The sequence below is a fragment of the Juglans microcarpa x Juglans regia genome, chromosome 2S (assembly GCF_004785595.1).
Source record: "Juglans microcarpa x Juglans regia isolate MS1-56 chromosome 2S, Jm3101_v1.0, whole genome shotgun sequence".
In the NCBI taxonomy this organism is placed as follows: domain Eukaryota; kingdom Viridiplantae; phylum Streptophyta; class Magnoliopsida; order Fagales; family Juglandaceae; genus Juglans; species Juglans microcarpa x Juglans regia.
Window position 1 is genome coordinate 29,542,748 of NC_054597.1, and position 24,872 is coordinate 29,567,619.

A 24,872-nucleotide genomic window follows, 5' to 3' on the forward strand; every position below is an offset into this window, starting at 1 on the left:
TAGATGAGTTTTGGGCGTGGGATAAGAGTTGTATTGGATTTTAATTTGGAATAAATTACAGTTTTCTTTAAGATTAATCATTTTTCTTTTGTTTGGAATTAATAAACTAAAAAAACCCAGTAAGGCCCTGGGTATTAACATTTGAGAGATGGTATTTGTAGTTATAGAGTGTGCATAATTATTTTGAAAAAAGTGAGTAAATATGAAATCTATATGAAAAAATTAATTTTTAAATAGTGGACTCTACTCTTTTTTAAAATAAGTGCGCGATGCTAGCCTGCACAACTTATGACTGTATCTAGTATTACTCTTAACATGTTATTTATTTATTTATTTATAATGGACTATATATAACTCAATGTAAAAGTATAACAGCATATATATATATATATATATGTATAACATGGTTCCTCTGGTGTACTAATTATTCTACTATTCTATTTTTTCAAAGACTTAGGGGTGGTTTGTATTCGGAAGTCATTTCAAGTCATCTCAACTCATCTCACTACTATTTATTATTATTCATTAACTTTAACTCACAAATTTCACTACTATTCACAACTTATCTCACTACTATTCACCAATTCACAACTCATCTCAACTCATCTCAACTCATCTTCGAATCCAAACGACACCTTAGTCTACATACAGTCCTCATTTGAGGACTGCTCATGCAAGTTCATACAATTATGTTTAAAAAAAATTAAATTTTTTTTTTTCCTTTTACACTTATTATTACTAGGATTGCAAACCAGTCCTCACACAGAATTGCAAACAGAATTTGTCTTTTCGGTCAACATTTCCTAGTCCCTCGTCTGGAATATAGTTGCTGACTCGTTTCTAATAACCAAACGAGCATGGACGGGTAGGTCTGAATGTCAGCTGAAGAACGAGGGCGGGCGGCCGATACAACTCCCACGTACGTACCATGTCTCTGATCTCTTCCTCTTTCCCAGATTCAAGATTCCATTCCAGACTCCTTCTAGAGATCCTTCACCAAGGCAATGGTATGTACGATCGAATATCAAAGCTTTAGCTCCTGTGCATCATGTATTGATCAATATTTTAAAAAAGTTTGAGAAAATTAACATTTTAGTTAATAACTTTGCTTCTTTTTGTTGTTGTTGCAGTCTCTCACACCTTTGATGTTTAGGTCACTGCTGAGGCTGCTCACATCGCTGATTGGAGAGCCTGCGTCTTCAGTCTCGACCTTACTGTACTACAGCCGTCTTCTTCCTCAGAATATCGTTCTGGAGAGACTTGTTCGCCATGATTTGCTCGATGACGAAAACTATCTCTTCCATTTTCTTATTAACTTCCTCAGATGCTTCTGGTAGATATATACATATATATAATCAGATGTTACCTGAATTCGTACCTTGCTGAGATTTGACTCGTCTGTTTTGATGGTCTCCATCTCCTCCATATATGGATTAATTATCAAACTGAGATATTGGGGGGTTCTCAATTTTTGACTTTTTTTTTTTTTCATATACTGTTGCATAATCATTGGATCCTCTGGTTTTTTCCTCTTTCTTTATCTGATGGAGTTGTAACTTCGCTAATTTAGGAGTCTATTGATTTTAGACTTCAATTCACAATGAATAAAGTTTTGTTTTCAGACAATTCCATGTGATCTACATGAAACTTGGTTTGAATTGTGAGTACTGTTTTATTAGAATCTTTGTGTTATTAACAGAGGCCACTTTCTTAGCAGCACTGTATACACAAAATTGCTTTAAATTAAACATCATTAACCTGTAAAACATAACGAAGAAGGAAAAGAACAGAGAATTTTTGTATGAAACAAAAGCTCGATATTGTTGATTTTCTTTGGTTGGATGATAACACAAGGTCGACACAGGAAAACAAAGCTGAGAACTAGACAACAACTGACATTAGACAATTAGCTGATGACTTTGCCCAGAAAGATTGTCTTTAAACAACCCTCCAAAAGGCATTGTCGCTTCAGAAGATTTCTTCCAAATTCCTCCAGTATCATGAATTAGAAATGTCCTTCCATGATCTTTTTTATTTATTTTTTTTTCACATCCACTTTTGATATCTTGTACTCAAAAGGCATCTGCCATGCATCGATCGATCTGGTGATTTTTGAAGTCGCCAAGCTGCTTGCTTTGCCAAGCTGGGAGCAATACATAATTGGCCAGTCATGAGGCGTACATGGATCCTACAATATTTCTTATTGATGTCTATGAAAATATGTTGAGATTTAGGAATTCTCCAGAATCATAACGACACGTACAATTGGTTTAGGCGGGGATCAGCACATGCATCGATCCATGTTTAAGAGCAGACATTCGTCTTTAATTCATGCTTTACATTAGATGAAAAATGAGTATTTATGACCAGAATGATTATTTACAACGAAAATATACTCATTTTGACAAAATATATAGTCATTTTCGTAGAAAATAACTGGCTATAATTAAGCATTTTTCTTGCCGAATTAATTAAAAGCGAGACTTTGTTTAATTAGCATTTCCAGCTTATAGGAAAGAAGTAAAAAGATAAAGTGTTAACTATTATTAGGTGAAGAAGACAGGAGACCATTGATTTGCGCATGTCTAGCTGAAACCTCTTTTTGGAGATGAGGCTCTTGAATATGATGAAGAGGGTTTAGATATTAGTACTAATTAAATATTCTTGTATGAAAGTTAGGTGAAAATGATGATGATTAAAATTATTTTAAATATTATTAATTTCAAATATTTATTAGACTTCCCCTCGAGAAGTATGGTTAGAGTGTGTGTATATATATATATATATATATATATATATATATAAAACTCCCAACTGAAAAATAAATCCCAAATTAAGTATTTGTTCTTATTATTATATTTCCTTATGATAATATTTCTCATATTTTACAAGGGTACCACCCTACAAGGAAGAATTATTTCTTGAAAATTCCATGAAATGGTCATTATTCTTTAGTACTTGTGCTTCTTAACCTTAGCCAATTAATTAGGGAATTAATATGATCAAATCATATAGTTTATAAAAATCATTGGATTATGTTATGAAAACAAAATTAATATTGTAGCTAGCTAGTGGGTGCCCTCATGGGTGGGGTTAATGGGCACCGACTGATTCAATCTTATCGTCAAGCTGAGTCATTAAAAAAAGGAAATATTATGATTAAGCATTATTATTAGAGTCTTGGAAAGGGAAAAAAAATACCGCTACTCTGTCGTCTTATTCTGACCGTTCATGTATTTAATTTTTTTTTATTTATGATTAAGAAAGTGATTATTAGTATATTGATATATTTTTTTATTTTTTAAAAATATTTAAATATGTTAAAAAATGTAAAGAGAAAAAGAAGAAAAAAATAAAAAGTGGCATTTGTATTGTGGGCACGCCCAATGTTCAAAACTGGACCGTACACTAACACTGCTAAAAAAAAAAAAAAACCATCAATCCAAAAGTATGTTGCATGGATTGGATGAACGTCGAGACCGATGTGCTTATTATTATTATATGAAAGTGCTTTTTTGATAAAAGATTCCATCATCAGTGTAATGCATGCATTTTTGTAGTCTATGTTATCTTGAAGTGACTAAATTAATATTTTAGCCGTTTCCCTTTCGAGAATTAATCATATTTGTTCAGAGTGATTAGTGGGATAAACGTCATGGGGTTGTCATTTTCTAGCTGACATAGAAATTAATCACATTATCTATCTTTAAAATTTTGTAGATCATGAAAAAGATGTTAATGAAATATCACAGAGATTACATGCTGTAGATCACATAAGAGAGACAATTTTCTTACGTGCCTTCTCGTGGTGTTCAAACTTGTGCCTAACCTTGGCCGGAGATCCAAACCCTCACCTGAGGAGTGAAGATAGAGCCTAAAATTCCTACTTCTTTCGGGATCGAAGATGGAAGTTAGTAAAACAGTTAGAGTCAATACGTTTTATTGGATTTTGAAAAAGGAGAAAAAAAAATTAAATAAAAATATTATAAAGTTAAAAAATTATTTGTGTGAGGAGAGTAATTTTCAGGACCGGGCCAAGGGGAGTAGGCCCAGCCCGCAAGGTCCGAGGACAAGGGCTGGGCTGAACCAAGTCAGCTCAAGGGTCTCGGGAGGGGAGGCAGTTGGGCGACACACCCTGGGCAGAGGATGAAAGGCAAAATCGTTTGACACCACTACCCCCGCATTTGGACATGCCTAAGGGATGGATGCATCTGACCGTAACCACACCGATTTTAATGGAACGGAAACGGGCATGCCATGACAAGGAGTCATCCTGCATTTAATGAATCTCGAGGTTGCGCACGCCACGACATGCCTCCTGAGTGTCAGTAGCAGCTACAATCGAGCCTAGCAGGTCTGTTGTGCAATAGGGAAGATGTCAAGGACACCCGACCCTAGTACGGAGTGGCACACCCACCATCCCCTTCTCGAGGATCAACCCGACCAAATATATATACCCCCTCCCTCAATTAGGGGAGAGATTCAGACACTTTGACACTCAATCATAATTCTAGTAAGGAAATCATACTATTTTAGCATCGAAGGTGTCCCCCACCACTCTGAAACTCTTATTTCTCTCTAATAGCAGGTTGACGAACTAGGACCTCATAGAATTGCTCGGATTGTAAAACAAAATATCAACAATTTGAATATAAATTTGAATATTATTTTTTATTTTTAAATTTAAAATAGTTCTATTATTTCTTGTGTTTGGTTTGAAAGTTTAGAAAAATTGTATTATATTTTATGTTTGGATAATTAAATGAAAAATTAAAAATAAGTTCTAATAAATCCCCCTTTTATACTTCGATCACTTCGAGATCCTCGGATAACATGTGATTTTTTTCGCTTCTGTTTGCATCTATCGCCCACTACCTATGAGACCGTTGGACTCCATTCCTCTTCCCAACATGCCCCCACAACGTTCAACTCCTAACGGAAAGGTTAAGGTCATTATCGTAAGAAACAAAAACCAACCAACCAACCAACCGGTGTCGCTCGCCCGTCTCTTCAGAGAGTTGGAAGCTTTTGAAAAGTGTCTGACGAAGTTATAGCGAATCCTTCACTGACAGTCCCCTGGGAGAACTTGAATCCACAATGCTGGACGGACTTCTTGGCCGTGGGTTCGCCTCCAAATGGTTTTCCCTCAAATCTCTCTTTCTCACCGCCCTTTTTTTAATTCTCTCTCTATCGCTGTTTTATATCAATATACGTGGGTCTCGGATTATTATTTCTTTCCTAAAGTTTGGTTTTTGCTTGTGGTTTATAGTAAACCGTTGATTAAATTGACCAAGACTCGGATAGATGTGGTTCGGAGGAAGAGAAAGGCGACTGAGAAGTTTCTAAAGAAAGATATCGCTGATTTGCTTGCCAATGGCCTCGATATCAATGCTTATCAGAGGGTAAATTCTTCCTGCTTTTGGCCTTTTGAGTTTCGGTCTTTTTAAGGGAATCTCGGTCACTGTCGTTCGTCTGAAAGTTCAGCGAGAGAACAATAAATCAAGCTCGTGAGTTCTTCAGTTTTATTATTTTTAAAAAATAAAAAAGCTTGCAAGTGATATGAAAATGCACATTGCTTGGATGAAGAATTCATTTATTGGAAAAAATGTTTTAAGGCGACCACAAGTTTCTTTGAACATTAGAATATACTATATATATATATATATATATATATATACTAACCAGTTTTGGAGAGAACTTGGAATTTTTTGAATTGAGATATAACTTCTGCCTCCAAAGGTTCCAGTTTTTGTTTTTGGTTGGAACGTGATGGCACTTCTAGATTGCGCCAACGGCTTTGTTGTTGAAACTATTAAATGATCTGTGTTTGGCGTGCTCTGTCTCAAAGAAAATGCTGCTGTTTCTTGCGAGGTGGTGAACCAGGCTGATGGACTTCTAGTTGAATTGATGCTTTCTTTGTGTCATGATTTCGTTGAGCAATCATGCGATTTGGTATTGAAACATCTTTCAATAATGCAAAAAAAGAGGTATGGATTGCTCTTTTGCTGTTACCATTGCAGATGAATTATTTTGTGGCCTTAAATTGTCGTCCAAGATTTCATGATAAGCCAATATTGTAGGCTAGCTATATCATAAGTATGTATTTAACTAGTAGCATACTGGCTGGAGAATTCACTTCATATGCCAAGATATGACATTTGTTTACATTGACCTTAACTATTTGAGTCATCTATGGATCTCATCTGCATAGCTCATTTTGTCTGTCTGCATACATTTTTTGGTACCTATTTGTGGCCATACTATCAATTATGGTCATCTTTCTTTTCTATACACATTATACAATTGGCATATTGTCGACCCATCTTAAACTATTGGACAGCATGGATAACTATTCAAATATGAAATACTTATGTTGTAATGTCTTCGGATTTAGTATGAGGGCAATAAATGGGTGATCCCCCATAATTTCGGACGGAAAAGTTCTTGCAATTTATAATGATTCAAATGGATTCCAATTGTAAGCTAATTTTTTTCTCTGCAATATTAGTAATCGTTTTGGATATGTCTATATGTGGTTTGGAGTTTTCCCTAGGTCATTATCAATGGTATTGGGATCAATGCCAGCCAGAAGTGTGAACGTTGAGACATGTCATCTACAATGGAATGACATAACTGGGACAACATGAATTTAAAGGGAGAGATTGTAAGACCTCGGATTTAGCCTGAGAGGATGTTGAATAAGATCTCACATTGCTTAGGAAAAATAATTTATTGTAATTTGTAATGTTTCCAAAAAGCTGTAACATTGATTCATTTTTTTTTTGAGTATTACTCCATACATGGCTTGAGCTTTTCCTTGAATCCTTATATATTACTATTAGTTCGAGACTTATGGGTTTTAGATGAAATCTGGTGTGTATTCTTGTGGGAGCTGACATATTAAATAGTAAGTACGTATGCAGTTATGGGTTGTATACGTATAGAAAAATCTGTCAGTCATACGCTACTGAGCCTTTTCACCTCATATTTGTTATTTGACCTTAGGCAGTCATGTTATGATACATGGTCTGAACTTCTCTGGGTTGCCTTTTATTTTCTCTCAAATCTTCTGTTTGAAATCTCTTTCACTTCACCATCTTTCTATTCTTCTTTACAGGGAATGCCCTGAGGATTATAGGGAGGCTGTATCATCCCTAATGTTTGCTGCTGCGAGATTTTCAGAATTGCCAGAATTACGCAAACTTAGGCAAATATTTCAAGAGAGATATGGGAATTCCCTGGAATTATATGTGAATCAAGAGGTAATACTTTATGAACTTGCTCTTAATAAAATAACTATAAGTTAAGAGTTTATAATTTTTCAAGTTCTAATTGGCTGAATTGCTCATTAATAGTTTGTTGAGAATTCTGCTTCAAAGCCATCTACATTAGAGAAGAAAGTTCAGCTAATGCAAGACATAGTGCTAGAGTATTCAATAACTTGGGACTCCAAGGCTTTTGAGAAGAGGATGTCTAGACCCTCTACATGTGTACAGGTGTGCCATTATGCATTCTAGGATTCTATGGATATTACTGGAAGACAGAATCAGAGAGCATATCTTGGGATCGTTCAGAGCATTCTGTTAGTCTAGTGGTTCTTTCACATATTTGAATTTATGTGCAATTTATGCGTTTAACTGCAGGAGCAACCTACAAACTATGGTTCTTTCAATGTCGCTACCAATAAAAACGAACCATATAGTGGTATGGGAACCATCCCAAGAGGAGAAAAGCCTAATGTTTCATTTAGAGAAAGACTTGAGCTTACTAATGATGGACGTGGATTGTGCAATGGCCTCGAAGGTACTATATCAAAAAGAGAACTGGACATTCAGTCTAGACATGAACTTTCTGGCAAAGGATACGAGATGCTTAATTGCATAGAACGAACTATCCTGAAAAAGGATGGTCATGACATTTCGTACCAAGGAAGGAAGGAGGTTGTGAATGGCAAGCATGAAGCATGGAATTTGAAGGGAGATGCGGCCCCAAAACCAGTTAGATCAGAAACTTCATCTCGGAAAAAAAGATTGGATGGTCGACCCAGGTTGCTTATTGATAGGGAGAATACCTCTCCTGCAAACAGCTGCCGAGGATCATCCTTATTTCATGGAAAGCCAGAAATTTATCCTATTTTCGCAGGACAGCAGTCGAAGGGCACTGGTTATAAGGAACCGTTAGCAGGTAATAATCATGCTGGTCAACATGATGTTAAAAAGTCAGTGAAAAAATTTGAGAAGGATGTAATAACACACAATGTGAAGCCCCACTACAATAATGCTACCCCTCCTTATGTTAAGCGTAATCTTAAAGCAACGGCTAGCAAATCTGGACCCAATTTAGGATCTTCAATGGCTGGTTTTGGCAGTAGTGTAGCCCTTACAGACCCTTCATTGCGCAAGAGAGGCAAAGCTGGTAATACTTCAGCGAGGATCCAATTACGTTCAAATCACTCTGTCCATCAGAGTCAGGTTGTGGGAACGGCAAGTTTGAATGGTCATGGAGAAGAGAAAGATCATGCTTATCAGGACAAAGAAACTGGTAACTCATCATCAAAACTAAGATCAGCCAGGAGGAGACACGCGAAATCACATCCTGACCATAATAATGCTGGCTACTTTGAAGATACAGGACTTTTTACAAGAAAACCAAGAAGCAAGGGAAGGGACAACTCAAGACGCGGCTTGCAAATTTTGTTTGATGATGAGCAATATCAGAACAATGAAGAGGAAAGGATCTTGGACGAACTGTTAAGTCAGTATAGTAAGAAACCATCACCCTATGAACTAGGAAGAGTGAGGAAATCCAAAAACCGTCGGGCACATCACATGAGCACTGATGTGAGGGAATCCCCACAGAATGGCAAGGATGTGGCTGATGAGAAGCCAGAGGATGTTCCTCCACCTCGGTCAGTTTCTCTACCTCGTGAACATACAGGTCAATCAGAGGTAACCAAAATATTCTCCCGCGCTGTATCTTTTCAGCCTGATAGGTCAAGTTTAGCTCGGCATGTGCATCCTAAGCTGCCAGACTATGATGATTTGGCTGCCAAGTTTGCTGCCATAAGAGGGAAGTAAGGGGTTGAGCTCTTATATCTTTTTACGTTATCAGCATGAGTACTGCAACCATTCTAAAGTTTCAGCAATTGTTCCCTTGGTGGATCTGGTGCTGGCTTTGAAGAAAAGTAGCGTGGCTATACCCTCCCATAACTAAGGTCTATGAATTGAGTATATTCTACATGTGTCTTGTGCTGGAATGTTCTTCTCTGCAACCTATGGACAATTGCAAAGGTCACATACTATATTTTGACACGGTTCCTGCAGAGCTATTGGTTGTGAGAGTTGTAACAATTCATGTAGCTTCAAATAATAGATAGAACTTGACATTGAGAAGCTCATATTGTATCAGTGTCCTTTGTACCAAATAAAGAAAAAAATGAAGCTCATATGGTAAATAATTAATTACGCTTGGCTCTCTCGAACTTTCACTCAATTCATAATGTACTTTCGAAACTAATAATTGCATCAAAGTGAACTCTCAAACTTTCAAAAATTCCCAATCCCCCTTTCTGTCTACTAGCAGCGTCAAATCTAACAGAAATTCACTGTAAAGATATAATTTTCATTTAATTTATTATCATTGACCATATAAAATATAAGATAATATATGTTATCAATTAATAATAAATCATTAATCATTAAATATATATAAAATTATTTTATACTTAAGTTGCAAGAAAGTATGAATAATCTATGTACACAATATATAAATTAGTAAAAAAATTATTTAATGATTTATGATTTTATTATTAATTGATAGCATATATTATTTTATATTTTATATAGTTAATGATAATAAATTAGATAAAAATTATATCTTTGCAGTGAATGTTATGCACATAAGCAGCACGTGTAGTGAATTTCTGTTAGATTTAACGTTACTGGTAGACGAAATGGGGGATTGAGAACTTTTGAATGTTCTATTTTGATGTAATTATTAGTTTTGGAAGGAGATTGTAAATTGAATGAAAGTTAAAAGGAGAAAAATGTAATTAACACTAATTACAATCTTAGTTTAGGATAATCTTTCCCTTGAAAGAGAGAAGGACTATTAACCATGAAGTGAGAATTCATGGCTAGACCATTTTGGGGTCTGTGGTTAGTCTCTCTCTCTCTGTGTCTGAACAAAAAGGGCATTGTAGTCAATCCGTTGAGCATTGTGATGATGGTACGAATGTAGGGTACCATAATGAAAATACAGAAAACGACTAATGTGAGCTTGAATGTCAGAAAAACCCAGCAACTCATAACAAAGGGCCTATTAACATTCCCCACGTAAATATTCTCTTTTTTTGTTTTAAGATTCCACGGTCCACCCCTTCCGTTTCTTTCGTTTTTTTCCCCCTAGGCTCCCACGCCTTTCCTTGTAAAAAAATAGAACACTGTCGCCCCAAGGAAGAAAAAAAAGGTTAAAAAAACACACTTTCCCGCCAAAAAGCTACTCATAGTCATTAGTCACCCTCTCTTATATGAGAGTTACCCTTTTACCGCACCATACTTGGCCAGAGCCAGTGAGAGAGAGAGATGAGGGGGACATCCAAGGTGATAATGGGGGCAACCCTAGTAATGGTGGTGAGCCTTGCCATGGTTCTAGGCCTAATCCTGGTGCTGCTAGCTGAGCTCTACTGTTCTCTCTTACTCCGCCGGCGTCAGCTCAGAACCACCACCTCTGGCGCCGCCACGGCCACAGTAAATGCTACTACAGCCACAAACACTAAAACTTCTTCTTCCCCGCCATCACTACCCAAGGACCAGTCATCTCCTTCCCCTCACAGTAGCTTCTATGCCCAAGGGGTTCTCCAGGCTCCGAGAAGCTTACTCTTCCCTTCAATTTCTCCCAAAGAAGACAATGCAGAAGAAACCAAGAAGCAGCATTCTCAGCTTCATCATGTCATTGACTTCCAACTCCAAGAGTCCGGCACAAGCTGCCCTCGTCAAATTGGACTAGTACTATCTGCTTCGTCCCCTCCAACTCCCTTAACGCCGATTCATCAACAAGTTCATATTCAAGGTGTTGGTAATGGTAGTCATGACAAAGCTGGTGCTTTTGAGAAGCATTTTGTTTACATTTCTAATCCCATTTATGACGAAAATGCTGGGCCAAGCAGAGTGGATACTCCATTTGAAACTCCGGACACGTCCCCTTCTCGACTGGAAACGGATGGTTCCTCAGGCGATGATAAGGAGGTTCCCCAATCATCTGCATGCAACCCTTCAAGCCCAGGCACGCCGCCTTTGACTCCAATGAAGAAGCTCCCAGCCGAGGCTTGCTCTATCTCTCTCAGAGATGCCAGGCCTTTAGGCACTTCAGGTAGTGATTCTAACAGTAAAGACGGTCTATCTTCATCATCATCAGGTTCTCCCTGTACCTCTCCTTCATGGTGATGCTGATGCTGATGCATCATCCATGGCATGATCAGACCGCATGCGGGGGGACCTTTGTTTTCTGCTTTCTTGTTGGGTTAGATGTGAATAGAGCAACGTTGATGGAAGTTGTACAAGAGAAGAAGACAACGATGTTTGAGAGTCAGAGGGTAAAAGAGCTTTTCTCTGCATGCGTGCCATGCCTCTCCCACCGAAGCCACGACTTTAGACCTAACTATTTTTCGTACTCTTTCTTTCCCCTCTCTATATGTACGTTGCAGAACTGCTTTCTGTTTGTTTGAAGTGTTTGTGTGGGTGTTTTTGGATATCTGGTAGAAAAATAAGCCATTGTTTTGTTCTTCGGATTTTGAGAGAGAGAGTTAGAAACTCATGAGAATGCACGTGAACTGCGATGAGTGGACTAAAAAGAACGTAAACAAGGATGGAAATGGTTATATATATATATATATATATATATATATATATATATATATATATATATATATATATATATTCTGGCCACCAGTTCTGTTTTCAATGCTTAAAAACAAAACAATATCTGACACCAACGAAGGCCTCTGTCCACTTGGATAAGGACGAGTCCAGTTGGTTTCCCTGTGCCGCATCAACGCAAGAAGCTTCATTCTCTGCATAATTATTTATTTATTTTGTTAAGATTCTCGTAATTATTTATTTAAATATGTTCTTGATTCATACGCTAAACTATGGACCTGAATTGTTTTTCTTTGTTTTGAGAATTAGGATTGTAAATTAAAGAGACCACCAAGTGTTCTACGAAAAGTCACATAGAAAGTATTTCATTCAAAACAATTTTTACAGGTTTAGGTATTCATCCTCTCTACCTCAAATGTTCAATATCACGCTGATATTTATAGACTACTCAAACTATTCATATAATTTTGTTATAAATGAATCCTTCTAGAATCATCTAGTGCATTCTGTTATGTGACGTGGTTGGAGCCTTGGCTGTGCTTGAGGGAATGTTGCCAGAGTTTGTTTTGTGAGTTGTGAGCTTCCTCTGCTGGAGCAATTTTGAAATATGCCTTAATATCCCTCCCCAATGCATGTAGCACTGGTAAGATAGTGAGGCTTGATTGTAGAGCAGAAAATCTCGCGGTAGAGAGGGGCTTCGTGAGAATGTCAACTAGCTGGTCTTTGCTTGACATGAAGGAGAATTGAAGTGTTTTAGCCGCCACACGATCTCGCACAAAATGATAATCAAGCTCAACGTGTTTAGTGGGAGAATGTAAAATAGGGTTAAGTGACAAATATGTAACTCCAATATTATCACACCATAGTGTAGGTGGATTAGTAGGAAGACACCAAGTTCCTTTAGCAAAGATTGTAGCCAAATTAATTCACAAGCAGTGTTGGCTACTGCTTTATATTTGGCCTCAGTAGAGGACCTTGCAATGGTGGGTTGCTTCTTAAAGCCCCACAACACAAGATAAGTCCCAAAATAAATACTAAAATACCAGTGGAATTTCTATCATCCGGGCAGCCAGCCCAATTAGCATCAGAGAAAGCAGTGAGTGCAAGATGAGGAGAAATATAATACAATATTGGTAGTGAGACGAAGATAACAAAGAATCATCTTGACAGCTTGCCAATGAGGAAGGCGTGGATAATACATGAATTAACAGACTTTATTAACAACAAATGAAATGTCTGGTTGAGTAAAGGCAAGATATTGAAGACTTTCGACAACACTATGGTAAGAGTTGAGGATCTTCAAAGGAATTGCCATCAAGGGTAGTAAGTTTGACTGAGGCAAACATGGAGATGGACACTGGTTTTGATTGTTGCATGTTAGTGCGGGATAACAAATCAGAGATATATTGTGTTTGAGACATGAATAACCTAGTGACAATACGAAGCACTTCTATTCCTAAAAAATAATGCAGAGCACCAAGATCTTTAACAGGGAAGAATGATCTAAGAGCATTAATAAAATTAGTAATAAAAGTCGAATGAGAGCCAGTCACAACGATATCATCCACATATATTAAAACAAAAACCGAGGCATTGGGAGTAGCAACGTAGGGGTTGTTGCATGTAGACGTCCTCTTCCAGGTCCCCATGTAGGAAGCCATTCTGAATGTTGAGTTGGTGAAGAGGCCATCGATTTTGCACTACAATGGAAATGAGGAGGCAGATGGTGGCTGGTTTCACAATAGGACTAAATGTCTATGTGTAATCGAGTCCAGCTTGCTGATGGAAACCCTAAGCAACAAGGTGAGCCTTGTGGCGCTCAAGGGACCCATCAACATGTCGTTTCGCCTTAAGGACCCATTTGGATCCTAAAACATTGAGATTGGATGAGGCAAGAACGAGGTCCCCAGTGTTGCTCTGGAGAAGGGCCTGAAACTCAATATTTATGGCAGTGCGCCATTCTTGGGATTTGGTGGCTTCGGTATAGGAGGAGGGTTCCTCAAGAACCAGAGATGGTGTCGAGACAGTGAGGAAGATGGATGGTTTTGGGGGAGGCCATGGCAGAGTTCCATTGGAACGTTGAAGAGGACGATGAATAAGAGATTTTAACCAAGTTATCATTAGATGGGATGCCACTGGTCGAGAAGGGGAAGGTGAGGGAGAGATAGTGGATGACTGGGAAGGAGATGGCGCAGTGGGTGAGGAATTAGGGTTATGATGTGGAGAGGACTCATGTAACTGAGAAGATGAAGGAGGTTGGAGTGGGCCTAAAGGAGAGATATAAGGATGGGATGCTCGATGGGCTCAGGCGTTGAGGAGATGAGCCCAACAGAAACAATGGAGACTGGGCGATCAGGAGACCGAGTAAACGAGAGAAGTGAACCCTGCAATGGTGATGAATTAGATAGAGTCATGAAGGAAAAATGGGCCTCATTAAATCGAACATCCCTAAAAATATAGGTCCGTCCAGTAGGTATGTGTAAATAATTATATCCTTTATGATTAGGAGTATATCCCATGAAGACATACAATTGGGAAATTGGGAATGAAAATCCATTTTATGATGATTAAATGATCGTAGATTAGGCCAACATGCCATCCAAAGATACGCAAAAAGGAGTAATCGGGAGGTTGACTGAAAAGGGCTTGAAATGGTGAAATGTTCTGGATAATTAGTGTTGGCATTTGATTTATGAGAAAAACAGTAGTTTGGAAAGCCTCAGTCCAATATTTGGCGGGAACTGAGGCATGAGATAAAAGAGACAACCCGATTTCAACTGTATGGTGATGACGTCTTTCGACACTACCATTTTGAGCATGTGAATAAGGACAAGTGATACGGTAAATGACGCCAAAGGATTTAGTATGGAGGGCAGGGGCGAAATTTGCCACCCCAGTCAGTTTGAATAGAGATGACATTTGAAAATAAAATGTTACTAACGTAACGTAAAAAGGCCATAAAAATAGTGGATACATCAGATTTTGCATGAAGTGGGAAAAACCAAATAGATTTTGTGAAATCATCTACAATGGAAAGATAAAATCTATGACTAGAGGAGGACAACATAGGCGCGGGTCCCTAGACATCAAGAAACAGTAATTGAAAGGCTTTAGTTGACTGAGAAGACGAAGGTGGATGAGGAAGGGCATGTGACTTGGCTTGAGCACAAGCTGAGCATGGAGTGAGCGCAATATTGGTTGTAAGAGAGAGCTGAAAATGATGGATGGTGAAAAAAATGGTTCGCGGAGAGAGGTACCCGAGATGAGTGTCAAATGTTTGAAGAGGTACGTTCACCAATAAACGCAGCAGCCGAGGAGGAAGAGGTAAGCTCGGCATAAATGGGAAGCTCGTAGAGGCCATTTCTAACTGGTCCGTGGAGGAGAACCTTCTGAATGTGTAGATCCTTCACAAGAAATCCAAAAGAGTGAAATCAAAATAAACAAAATTATCTAAGCAAAACTAACGAACAGATAAAAGATTGTGAGTAATTTGAGGGACATGTAAAAGTTTACGAAGAAAACATTGGACATGTAAAGTTGAGCAATGCCAGTGTTTGAGATAGGAAGGGAAGAGTCATCTCCAATGCTGATGTGGTTCATGCCATGATAGGGAGCAGGTTCTAAATTGAGATTAGTGAAATCTGCTATGAAGTGATTTGTGGCTACAGTGTCTGGGAACCAAGAATTGCGATTAGTAATGGAGAGTGGGAGGGCTGTGTAGTGAGCAGTAAGAGAGGATGGTGGAGACACTTGGTAAGACTGATTAAAACGGTGATAACAGGATAACACGGTATGACCAGTTTTGTGACAGACTTGGCACACGGGTTTGGTGGTAGACTGATGAGAGAAGAAATTGGAACTTGTGTGAGGGACATGGCCAGTGCCATGACCACATCGAGGACCACGACCATGGCTTCTATTTGAGGATGGGAAATTAGATCTGGTGATTGTCATATGAGCTTGAAGAGGACTGCCTGAAAGGAGAGAATGGTTAAGCAAATAACCATAAACTTGAGAAGAGGATAGAGGATTGAGTCAAGTGGTAATGGAGGTGACAAGAGACTCATAGTCAATTCCTAAACCAGCAAGGAGGTAAGTAATAAACTCGAAGGGAGAGAGAGGTTAATTGGCCAGCTGCACCGAGATAGGCAGCTAAGGACTTTGCTTGATGGAAGTACTAGGTAATATTCTTGGAACCTTTCTTGAGGGTGGCTAGCTGAAACTACGTTTGCATGATGTGGGCTGAGGTTTGAGCCAAAAACATGCTATGAATGGTGGACCAAACTTCCCGTAAGGTAGTACAATCAAGAACTTGAGAGAGAACAATATTGGTAAGGGAAGAGTTGATGGCAGAGATGGTTAATTGGTCTTGCAGAATCCATTTTGTGTAATCTGGGTTAGGTTGACCACTAATGGCGGAAGGGGGAGTGGGGATAGAACCATCGACATAGCCAAATAACTGGTGACCTTTGAGAAATAGGAGGATTTGAGCTTTCCATAATAGATAATTGTCAATAGAGAGTTTTTGAGTGATGAAATGAGTGGCAGAGTTGATGACTATGGGATTGGGGTTGGTCTTTTCAGGTTCCATGGTTTTGTAGGAAGGAAGAAGAAGGTGGTCGCTTTAGTCCTCTAATGCTCTAGTACCATAAAGAAACCACCAAGTGTTCTATGAAAAGTCACACTGAAAGTATTTCATTCAAAACAATTTTTACAGATTTTGGTATTCATCCTCTACCTCAAATGTTCAAAATCACATTGATATTTATAGACCATTCAGACTATTTATACAATTATGTTATAAACGAATCTTTCTAAAATCATCTAGTGCATTCTGTTATGTGACCTGGCTGGAGCCTTGGTTGTGCTTGAGAGAATGTGCCAGAGTTTGTTTTGTGAGCTGTGAGCTTCCTCTACCGGAGCAGTTTTGAAATATGCCTCAATATAAATAAATCGAGTTAGAGTGAACGGAGTCTTTAGGTTTTATTAATTTAATTTTTATTCTAACACAAGTTGAGTTTTAATTTAAACTATATTTTATATTCACTATTAGCTAATTTATTATTCTAGCGAATTTGAATTTATTTATGAATTATTTAATTGTGATAAAATAAATTATTTATATTATATCTGATGACTACTCCGGGAATAAAATTTTGAAAATCAAACTTTAAATAGTTGCAGATATCTTTATACACGTTATATTCATGTATTAATAATTATATGTACATAAACATCAACATCAGAATGTTATGACAATTCTCCTAATAGTTTTGTAATTTAAGAGGCTGATAGAGGTACTTAATTTTGATTTTTTTACGTGACAATGACGTAGTCTCGATTTATAAAAAACATGAGAATTCAGATATTCATTTTATACTTATTTAAGCTTAAAAATGGGAAGCGGTCATCAGTCCTTGCTATAAACTTTCGATAGTTATATATGTATGCGCTCTCTCTCTATATATATATAAAATACATCATACTATCATTTCATTTTCATTATACTATATAAAATGTGACACATTTATCACCATTAGATAATTTTTTATTAGATGATTCTTTATCATTCAATGATGAAAAATATGTCACATATTTCATAGCAAGATGAAAATAAAATGAAAATATGATGTATATGTGGTGGGAAGAAAATCATTACCCTAGGCCCAAGGTAGCAGAAAGGGCTTGTTGTAGGGGTTGAGCCGGCCATAGGGCCCAACCTGGTCACTAAAGCCTGGACAAGGCCTAAGCCAATGCCAAGGCAGGGGAGCCGGGTCTGGTTGGGTATTCAGAGGGAGAGAAGAAAGGAGGACTGCGGCTGACGTCGCCGAAAGGATAGAATGTCGAACAGAGGCCACGTCGCATTTAATGTGGCCCAAAACAGGGGACACGTCGCATTTAATGCAGCCCAGAACAAGGGCCATGTCGCATTTAATGCGGCCCAGAGCAGGGGCCACGTCGCATTAAATGCCTCCCAGAGCGCGAGGCGTGCAGCATTAAATGCAGCCCAAGACCAGAACAGTGCGCAAAGAAGGCTGGGCGTTATTGTCACTCGGTAGGGAAACAACGCGTAAGCCACTCAGTGACACAGCCCGTGGGGCAAAATATCCCTCGCAACACGAAATCCAGCCACAAGGAATCCTAAACGGTAACTATAAATACAGGGCAGTCCAACGACGAAAGGGGTAATGTAAAAAATACTCTCTCTATCTCTCTAGCTTTACTTCTCAAGTACTGACTCAAGCTTTGGAGGATTAACGGACCTCGAGGTTCCCTCTCCGTTTTTGACTGTGCAGGATTGAGGCGGTGAACCGGGGGCGAGGAGTTGCTCAGGCCCGTGAAACACGACATTAACAATGGCGCCGTCTGTGGGATCCTGGTTATCCCATAACTAGCGTGTCCTTTGTATGCCAACAACCACCCGCTCCCAGCATTCACAGCGTGAAAGAATGCAGTCTGAAGCAGTTGAGGCGAGGTTTGACCAGCAGAATGAGGTTATACGAAAACTCGTAGCAGATATGGAGACCCTCCGGCAGGAGAATGTGGCGTTGCGAATAAATGTGGAAGAAACGGAAGCAGATCAACAAAGCCACCATTCAGGGGACCACCCCCAACCTAACCCAGTCACCGCAGAGGAAGAACGACGTAAGATAAACCTACAGATCCAAATGAAGGTGGCGAAACAAATAGGCCAACCCACCACCGTGGACCAACTACTCACTAATGCTGAATTGCCATACAACACCGAAATCCTGGCGGTACCGATACCGCCGAGGTTCAAGGTCCCTCAGATGGAAGCTTATGACGGAACTAAAGACCCGTTGGAGCATTTGGAGACCTTCAAAGCTCACATGACTCTTCACGGTTTTCCCAGTGAGGTAGCGTGCAGGGCGTTCCCTCTCATCTTGAAGAGGGCGGCACGAATGTGGTTTGTCTCCTTGCAACCCGAAACAGTGGATAGCTTCAACGAGCTAGCACGCCGGTTCCTAATGCAGTTCATGGCCAGCCGAACGAGGAGGAGGCTGGCAGCCTATTTGCTAACCGTCAAACAGAGGGATGACGAGAGCCTTAAGTCATACCTCTCTCGCTTTAACAAGGAACGGATGAAGATGGACTACCAAGATGAGAAGATCACGTTGGCAGCATTACTGGGTGGGATCTGGCCTCGAAGTCCATTCATGGCGGAAGTTGCTCGCAAGACACCGTCAACTCTGAGGGAGTTCATGGACAGGGTAGACAGTTACATAAACGGCGAAGACACACTCCAAGCACTGACAGCGCCGAGGAAGTTGGACTTGGAAAGAGCAGACAAGAAAGCGACGATGCAGCGTCGAGAACTCGACCGAGGGGCCCCCCAGAAGCGAACTCATGAAGTCAAAAGTAAAGGAAAGCATGGCCCACACCTACACTCCAGCTTAGCGATAGAAGTGGAGGAAAACCAGAGTCGACAAGAGGGATGGGGGTTAGGCCCGGCGCGACCCAAATATTGTTCTTTTCACCGGAGCAATGGACATAACACTAAAGACTGTTATACTAAATGGGGAAGGCCTGACGGCCCGGGGATCCGGACCTGATGGAACGGTGATAAAAGAAGTGATTCACGACGAGAATACCACCCTCCATCCTGGAGAAATCGAGATCGGAGCACCGTGCGGGGAGATCGGGACCAAAGTCCCTTGCGAAGAAGACGAGATCCAGCCCCCAGGAGCCGCAACCCAGTTTATGAAAGTCAGGACTATTCCCGGAGGGATAGTGCAAGTCCCAAAAGGAGAGGAACTACAAACCCTCAGAAAGGGGGCCTACACCAGGAGAGGTCGAGGAGAGAAAAACCTCTCATAGGGGAAATCAGCACCATAGCTGGAGGATATGCTGGAGGGGTGACTTCCTCGGCTCGGAAGGCCCACGCGAGAAAGGTCAGGTAGGGAGAAGTGTTCTCCACCCAACGAACGCACCCCAGAGACCCTTCTATGGGACATTTGATAACATTCAACGAAGAAGACGGGGAAGGGCTGTTTAGACCTCATGACGACGCGCTGGTAGTAATAGCGCAGATACCCAACTACCGAACCAGAAGGATATTGATCGACAATGGCAGTTCCGCAGACATCCTCTTTTGGGAAGCCTTCAGCAAGATGGGAATTTCCCCCGACCGATTACGGCCAGCCTCGACTACCCTTAGAGGCTTCACAGGGGACGCCATCCAGCCGGTCGGTGCGATTGTCCTGTCGTTACGATTGTCCTGTCGGTACTAGCAGGCACAACCCCCAAGATTGCATCCCTCATGGTGGTCAAAGCCCACTCCTCATACAACGTAATACTTGGGAGACCATCGTTGAACCAAATGAGGGCCGTCACCTCCACGTACCATTTGAAAGTGAAATTTCCAACCTGAAGCGGGGTGGGGGAGATGCGAGGCAAACAACAGACTGCAAGAGACTGCTACACCAAGGAGATGAAGTTAAAAGCAGTACTCGTACAGACCCTGGAAACGATCCTCGAGTGGGCAGCCGAATTAGAGCCGCCCGCTTAGGCAAGACAGGAACAAGAGGGGGAACACCAAGAGATGCAGATATGAATGAGTCCAGGAGAGGCATTACAACCACCACCCCCAGCAGCGACCGAGCTAGACCACAAAATGAGGGATGAGGAAACGCTGAGACAAGCAGAGCCCGACGAACCCTTGGTTTTGGTACCGATGGATTCTGAGGACTCGGAGTGGACTGTACGAATGGGGTCCAGAATGCCCGAAGAATTAAGCCAGTCTATGAGACAGCTGTTGCAGGAACATTGCGATGTCTTTGCTTGGTGCCACGAAGAAATGCCAGGAATTGATGGGTCAGTGATGGAGCATCGGCTGTGCGTGAATCCTGAAGCAAAAAGAGTCAAGCAGAAGCGCCGCAGTTTCAAAGCGGAGAAGTACACGGCCATAGCTGAGGAAGTGGAACGCCTCCTGGCCGTAGGCTTCATTCGAGAGGTTTACTATCCCAAATGGCTCTCTAATGTCGTATTGGTCAAAACGGCGAGTGGGAAATGGAGGATGTGTGTTGATTTTACCGACCTCAACAAAGCATGCTTGAAGGACAGTTTCCCTCTCCCAAGGATTGATTTGATAGTCGATTCGACAATAGAGCACTCGCTGCTCAGTTTCATGGATGCATACTCTGGCTACAACTAGATAAGGATGGACCCTAATGACGAAGAGAAAACGGCATTCATCACCGATAGAGGACTTTACTGCTACACGGCAATGCTTTTCGATCTGAAGAACGCGGGAGCAACATACCAACGTTTGGTCAACAGGATGTTTAAGAACCAGATCTGGAGAAATATGGAAGTCTACGTAGATGATCTTCTGGTCAAGAGCAAGAAGGCAGAGCAGCATCTTGACGATCTCCACGAAGCCTTTGCGGTGCTGAGAAAGTACAAGATGAAACTCAACCTGCATAAATGCGCCTTTGGGGTGGAGTCGGGGAAGTTCCTGGGCTTCATGGTTTCGGACCGAGGGATCAAAACTAATCCTAAAAAGATTAAGGCCATCATGAACATGCCTCTGCTGAGGAGCATCAACAAAGTCCAGAAGCTAACAGGAAGGATAGCCGCCCTGGGCCGTTTCATCGCCAGATCGACCGACCGATGTCTCCCTTTCTTTAGTGTCCTCTAGAAAGCGCGAGAGTGGGATGGGGACTGCGACAGAGCCTTCGACAAATTAAAAAAGTACCTGGCTCACCCGCCGTTGCTCAGCCAAACCACCCCAGGAGAGAGCCTGGCGGTGACACCTAGTGCAATATCCTCTATATTAACCCGAACAGAGGCTGGAGTTCAACGCCTAGTCTATTACATTAGCAGAGCTTTCCGAGGCGCAGAGGCCAGGTATCCCCGAACGGAAATGCTTGCTTTTACGTTAGTGAAAGCCGCCAGACGATTGAGGCCCTACTTTCAAGCCCACCCAATGAAGGTCCAGACTGATGACTCCCTGAGGAAGATATTACAGAAATCCGATGTTTCAGGCCAAATGACTGGCTGGGCAATCGAGTTAAGCGAATTCGAAATCGAATACCTCCCCCGAACTTCGATGAAAGGACAAGTACTGGCGGATTTTGTAGCCGAATACTCAAATTTCCTCGAAGAAGCAGTTGTTTCTCCACGGGGCAAGCTGTGGCAGGTCTATGTCGACGGCTCGTCTTGTCAAAAGGGCAGTGGAGCAGGAGTACACATAGTAACGGATTCGGGTGAGAGATTTGACTACGCTCTCAAGCTCGGATTCAAAGTCACCAACAATGAAGCAGAATATGAAGCGCTCCTGTCAGGATTGACGATTGCCAGATCCCTTGGCGCCATAGAAGTTGAAGTGAAAGCCGACTCACAGATAGTGGTGGGGCAGGTGACAGGGTAGTTCCTCACAAAGGGAGAAAATCTGAAGAGATATCTACAACGAGTTGGCGAGGAACGGGACCATTTCCGATATTCTGCTATCCATCAAATCCCTAGAGGGGAGAACTGGGAAGTGGATCGATTAGCTAAGGCAGCTTCGGGGCAAGGGGAAGTCCAGCTCCCAGACCATGTGGTCGCCCGAACCATTGACCTAGCTGCAATGGGAATTAGGGTGTCGACTATCGAGGCCCACTCACCCCCGGAATGGGCCACGGACGTCTTGAGGTTCCTTTAAGAGGGAATCCTGCCAGACGATCGGGAGGAAGCCCAAAAGGTTAGAAACCAAGCAGCCCGATTCACGTTGGTAGAGGGAATTCTGTATAGAAGAGGCTACACTGAGCCTCTATTAAGGTGCATCTCCCGCGAGCAGGCGTAGTACGTATTGGCTGAGATCCATGAAGGGGTGTGCAGCAGTCACACGAACGAAAGGGCTTTGGCAATGTGAACGGAAGGGCGGGATACTATTGGCCTAATGCCCACAAAGATGCTGATGAATTCGCCCGGAAGTGCCTTAAGTGCTAGGAAAATGCCCCCATACCTCGTTGTCCTCCTGCAGAGCTTACTTCAGTCACAGCCTCGTGGCCCTTCGCCCAATGGGGATTGGACCTTATGGGGCCCCTCCCGACAGGCAAGGGAGGGGTGAAATTTGTCGTGGTGGCAGTGGATTACTTTACCAAGTGGGTAGAGGCGAAAGCTCTAGCAACAATTACAGCTCGGGCAATAACGAATTTCTTCTGGAAATCCATAATCTGTCGTTTCGGTATCCCCCAAAGCCTCTCCGACAACGGATGACAATTTGACTTTTCACACTATCGAGAATGGTGCACGGAGCTCAAGATCAAGGTCAAATACTCCTCTCCGGGACACCCGCAGGCCAATAGACAGGTAGAAGCAACCAATAAGACGCTGCTCAACATCTTAAAAAAGAAACTAGGGGCACAAAAAGGGGAATGGGCTGAAGAGCTCTCGAGCACGTTGTGGGCTTACCGAAGGTCAATAAGGATCCCAACCGGAGAAACGCCTTTCTCTCTGGTCTATGGAGCGGAGGCTGAAATACCAGCGGAAGTAGTTATACCCACGTACAAGGTGCAACAGTATGATCCAGACCGGAATAACGAGCGATTGAGGGAGAGCCTGGATTTCCTCGAAGAAAGAAGGAAGGATGACGCGAGCCCAGCGGCAACCAACAAAAGAAAAGTCGAGTCGTACTTCAACAAACGAGTCCAACCTCGTAACTTTAAAGTAGGGGACATGGTCTTAAAGCAGACGGGAGTCACAACTCAAGATGGGGGAAGCTGGGCCCCAAATGGGAAGGACCATACCTGGTAGTGGTGACCGAAAGACCCAGATCATACCGACTGAAAAACCATGAAGGGAACGAGCTACCACACCCATGGAACGCGGAGCATTTGAGGAAGTACTTTGTATGAAAATGGCACGAGCTGAGATCGAATGTATGTAAAACTGCTACTAGTTAAAGGTTTAGTGAACTAACTATGAAATGTAGCGTTGTTGTGTTCCCCCCTGAAATGATACAAGTGTCAACCCACGAAGCACAAAGCGCAGTCCGAATGACTTACCGAGCTTCGTGCCCAAAAGAAAGGAAGCACCGCGTTGGTAAGGGAGCAGGGGCCCTCGGGTCCTGCTAACCTACAAGTGCCAACCCACGAAGCACAAAGCGCAATCCGAATGACTTGTCGAGCTTCGTGTCCAAAAGAAAGGAAGCACCGCGTTGGTAAGGGAGCAGGGCCCCTCGAGTCCTGCTAACCTACAAGTGCCAACCCAAGAAGCACAAAGCGCAGTCTGAATGACTTGCCGAGCTTTGTGCCCAAAAAAAATGAAGCATCGCGTTGGTAAGGGAGCAGGGCCCCTCGGGTCCTGCTAACCTACAAGTTCCAGCCCACGAAGCACAAAGCGCAATCCGAATGACTTGCCGAGCTTCGTGCCCAAAAGAAAGGAAGCACCGCGTTGGTAAGGGAGCAGGGCTCCTTGGGTCCTGCTAACCTACAAGTGCCAACCCATGAAGCACAAAGCGCAGTCCGAATGACTAGCTGAGCTTCATGCCCAAAAGAAAGGAAGGACCTCGTTGGCAAGGGAGCAGGGCCCCTCGGATCCTGCTGACCTACAAGTGCCGACCCCCGAAGCACAAAGCGTAGTCTGAATGACTTGCCAAGCTCCATGCTAAGGAGCAGGGAGAGGTGTGCCCGGGAGGGAAGCACTAGGAGCGAGCTTTGGGCTTCATCCTTTTGACAACAACCCCCAAGGAAAGAGCAAAGGAAAAACAAGATATAAGGAGCCCACAGAGAAGGAGCTAGACAAAGTTCTTTATATACATACATCCCGAACAAGAGTCACAAGTAGAATCCTTACATAAAAAAAAGAAAAGAAAAGATAAAAAAATGAGCCAACTACGAAGTAGCTACAAAAGTAAACATGGTAGCCCTAGGAGGAGGGACACTCGGCAGATTCAACAAAATACGTCCTCTTCTGTGGGCAAGCAGCTGAGCGGCATACGACTAGAGGTCCCCAAGTAACGAACTGGGATTCAAGGTTGCAATCGGGGGA

General features: G+C 41.7%; 2 protein-coding genes and 1 long non-coding RNA gene across 4 annotated transcripts; all 3 read left to right on the plus strand.

Annotated features, from left to right (window-relative positions):
* Positions 1-796: 796 nt before the first annotated feature.
* On the plus strand, positions 797-1,626 carry LOC121251590. Its single transcript, XR_005938063.1, has 2 exons — positions 797-1,007; positions 1,131-1,626. It is a non-coding gene; the product is annotated as an uncharacterized LOC121251590 (long non-coding RNA).
* Positions 1,627-4,875: 3,249 nt separating this feature from the next.
* LOC121251591 lies at positions 4,876-9,404 on the plus strand. Of its 2 annotated transcripts, XM_041150871.1 has the most exons (7): positions 4,876-5,138; positions 5,270-5,402; positions 5,884-5,987; positions 7,118-7,262; positions 7,356-7,496; positions 7,644-9,112; positions 9,239-9,404. In XM_041150871.1, the coding sequence occupies exons 1-6, from the start codon at positions 5,098-5,100 to the stop codon at positions 9,075-9,077; spliced, it is 1,998 nt and encodes a 665-aa protein (XP_041006805.1). In that variant the 5' UTR covers positions 4,876-5,097; the 3' UTR covers positions 9,078-9,112; positions 9,239-9,404. The 2 variants fall into 2 exon arrangements, with proteins under 2 accessions (XP_041006805.1, XP_041006804.1); XM_041150870.1 differs by having other exon boundaries at positions 7,644-9,404.
* Positions 9,405-10,231: 827 nt separating this feature from the next.
* LOC121251592 lies at positions 10,232-11,777 on the plus strand. The gene has a single exon (XM_041150872.1). It carries the CDS (start codon positions 10,584-10,586, stop codon positions 11,442-11,444), a length of 861 nt encoding a protein of 286 aa, XP_041006806.1. The 5' UTR covers positions 10,232-10,583; the 3' UTR covers positions 11,445-11,777.
* Positions 11,778-24,872: the final 13,095 nt, after the last annotated feature.